Here is a 3,392-nt window from a genome sequence, read left to right as displayed (position 1 = left end):
CACACGAGACCCGGGACAAATCTTTGACATCACCCATGATGCCTCTGGTGCGGCAACTGGTGGACCGATAAACCTTGGGCAGTCCAGTATACAACGGCATAAGTTCCAACCTCGGACCCGCGAATAAGTGATTGAAGACACCTCTGCACCTTTCGAGCGCCCCAGAAGCACGTACAATCTCAAAAAATTTAAGTCCCTTTCGCATGAGCTCTTCGTCTTCAATGGCAATAGACAGTAGCAGCATCGCACACATGTAATAGCCTTCCAACTCGTCCCCAGTTACACCAACGCAGTCACCAAACAAACTGAATTCAGTCATCTCCGCCCGGAGCATGGCACCCGGATTTCCTGCCTCAGCGCATCGTTCTATGAACCTGTGTTTAGGTAGGCCATAGTTGTCTAAAAAGGACACAATCGGCAACTCCATCATCGACACCTCCTTGTAAATAGTGTCGGACCTTGCTGCGCCCAGAAACACCTTGCAACTCACCTGCATGTTGAACAAATCCTTAATCGAATACAACGCAACCCTCGTAGCATTCCTGACCCATATATCGCGAGGAAGAAGATTCAGCGGACATTCGTACTCAACAGAGACGGTCCCTTTATCTCTGACCTTCTTGGCTGCCTTCCTTTTCCTTCCGTTCTTCATGGAACCTCCAGCCATTTGCAAGTAACTTAGGCCAGGGTTATAGAAAGTATAAAGACGACACACGACCACCAAGATACGTTTTATGCTGTTAGGATATCTTTTTTTTGTTTAAATGGTTCAGTGCCTCGTACGTTTCTCTACTGATGATTCTGGTTAAGATAAGATAATTAATTAATAAGGGACGAAGAAAATACTAATGTGCTATCCAATTCAACTGATTTGGTTTTACGACGCAAAAATTTACTGTTGACTGTTCGATTCTTGTGTTATATTCATGACGACTTTAATTGCTTTCGTTAACTACTCGTTGAATAAATGTTATCCTTTGCTTTTTTTATCGAAATAGTTTAAATTAATGTTTTATTTTTGTGAATAAACCCCATCATTGACACATTAGTTACGAAAAAATCGAATCCAAGCAACTTTCTACTATATATATATATATATATATTCCCAACCCTAAACCCTGCTAAGTACTAACCCTTCTTCAGTTCTTCTTTGCCATAACTCCTTCTCTCAACTCTTTGTCTACCCTTCTTCATTACTGCCACTATGTCGTCGTCCTCTTATCCCGAGAAAATGTAGGAGGAACCCGTCACCGACCACGCCATTAGTCTCGACGACCTCGCGGAACTCTCGATCGACGCACTTTTTGACATCATCCGCGTAGATGAAAAGTCCGCAGATTATGATCTCGTTGAGGTCGTATTGGTGAAGAGGGAGGAGATGTTGAAGGCTACACTTGTAACGACCGACGCAGAACTGAGGCAGCAGGCATAGGTGGAGATGATGGCCGCCAACTTCGTTTTTGAGGCAAGGAAGGATGAACTGGAAGAAGAGGTGCAGGAAAGGCGACGGCTGGAAAAAGAATTGAAAATAGAGAAGCGAAAAAATGACGTGCTCCTTCAACAGTTGGTTCTCGCTAAGAAGGAATTAAAGGCAGAAATCGCCAAGCGCCTTGAACGGGAACAGGTTGAGTCTTTTCCATGGTCTGACCTGGAATGCAGGCTGGATGTTGTGGAGGAAAGGTAAAAGTTTTTGCTCCGTTGGGGTCATCATCTAGCCGGGCAGAATAAAGACAGGATCGGAGTTATTTGATGTGCTGCACATGCTTGATATCTTAATGTCATCTTTTTCGTCGAGGCACGTATGATGCTTTTATTTCCTTTTTTTTGTTCTGTCGCCCATTTGATCTTCTGTAGTGGAACTTAAACTCTTATAATATGATTATATATACTTTAATCTGTTTGTTCTTTACATGTTGACACACAATTAGAAATTTATGTTACGACGGACGCAAACGCTAATACCTAATCATTGAGTTCGGAGCCAAATACCAGACGCATCGCGTTGGATTTCTACGAATGTTTATGAATTTCTTCTTATTTAAGTACACGTACCGTTATTTTACACTAGACACTACATAATTAAACAAAGGAATACAGACATAGTGTCCTTTTTTTATATCTTAATATTATATGAAATTATAGGAAATACATCTTTCAAAATAGATTGCTTGATCGAACAGAGAATGCGAAGCCATTGAACGAAACAAAATTGAAATTAGTTCTCTCTCATGTTATATAATAAAACATACATTCAGTGTAATTACATAATAAAAACTCCTTAAAAACCTCTATCATAGGGGTTTAGAAAACTACTTAAACGCAATAAGTCCCCAAGAACTTCCGCACCTCGTATTCGGCCCGGCATTGCACACACGACACACTGGACAAATCGCTCAACAGTACAGTCGGGGGAGGATTGGCATGAGTGGTAAACAGTCACGGTCGTTGAGATGCGTGCAAACAATTCATTTAAGATCACCGTGGTATCTTTGCAAACGTCCGTCAAGAAATTGGTGTAGCTCTTGAGCTACCCAGAAATACGGAAACCCTCCATCATTTGAACACCCCTAACCATGTCTTTCTCGTCTTCGTGATCAAACATTAACAACATGGAAGACAGGTAACCTGCTTCGATGCTGCCCTCCGTTGAGGCCCTAGCAAGCAATTCCATGCCTTTGTCACGGCGACCAAACCGGAGATATTCCGTGAATCCATGTCGGACTATAGCATCCACATTTCCCACTTCCACGCAGCGATCAAGGAATCTCCTTTCAGGCCCGTCGAGGTTAAGTAAAAAGTGCGCTAATGATTTATAAGACATCGTCGCATGCTTGTATATAGCGTCTGATCTCGCTGCACCGAGGAAAACCTTACACGTCACCTGCATGTTGAACAGATCCTCAATCAAATTCGATGTAACCATGGTGGTAATAATCGACCAAATTTCGCGAGGAAGGAGATTCAGCGGGCATTCGTGCTGAACGGATACGTCCACTTTCTTAGTGTCCTTCTCGAAACTTCCAGCCATTTGCAAGAACTTTGTCGAGAGATTATTGGAGATTATGAAGAGGATAGACGAGTTTGTAACTGAGCTTGTGGCATTCTGCCTTTTCATATACTGCCATGGGGGGAGGGGGTTAAGGGGTTGTGGTTCAGTACCGCATATGTTTCCCTAGATATTTTCGTTTATCGATGCGTTCAAATAGTATAATAATTATATTGCTGAAAGAAGCATTTATCGTATTTAACTGGATGCCCATTTTCTAGGTGGGGCTAATATTCTCAAGAATGAAGTAATTTAAAGGAGCCTTAATAGTGGTGAATAAGATAAATGTTATTTATTTGTTCTTTGCTGGTGCAAGTACACCACTATTCGTGAACCTAGAGTCCCT

The 3,392-nt window shown here is 42.2% G+C and overlaps 1 protein-coding gene across 1 annotated transcript; it reads right to left on the bottom strand.

The window, feature by feature from the left end:
• Positions 1 to 2,527: 2,527 nt before the first annotated feature.
• LOC107493881 (putative F-box protein At1g67623) lies at positions 2,528 to 3,115 on the bottom strand. Its single transcript, XM_016114915.1, has one exon. The coding sequence runs from the start codon at positions 3,113 to 3,115 to the stop codon at positions 2,528 to 2,530; it is 588 nt and encodes a 195-aa protein (XP_015970401.1).
• Positions 3,116 to 3,392: the final 277 nt, after the last annotated feature.

This window comes from Arachis duranensis, chromosome 6 (assembly GCF_000817695.3).
Source record: "Arachis duranensis cultivar V14167 chromosome 6, aradu.V14167.gnm2.J7QH, whole genome shotgun sequence".
NCBI classification, from domain to species: Eukaryota; Viridiplantae; Streptophyta; class Magnoliopsida; order Fabales; family Fabaceae; genus Arachis; species Arachis duranensis.
The sequence above is the reverse complement of the archived record's forward strand: the minus strand, read 5'-3'. Positions and strand labels throughout refer to the sequence as shown.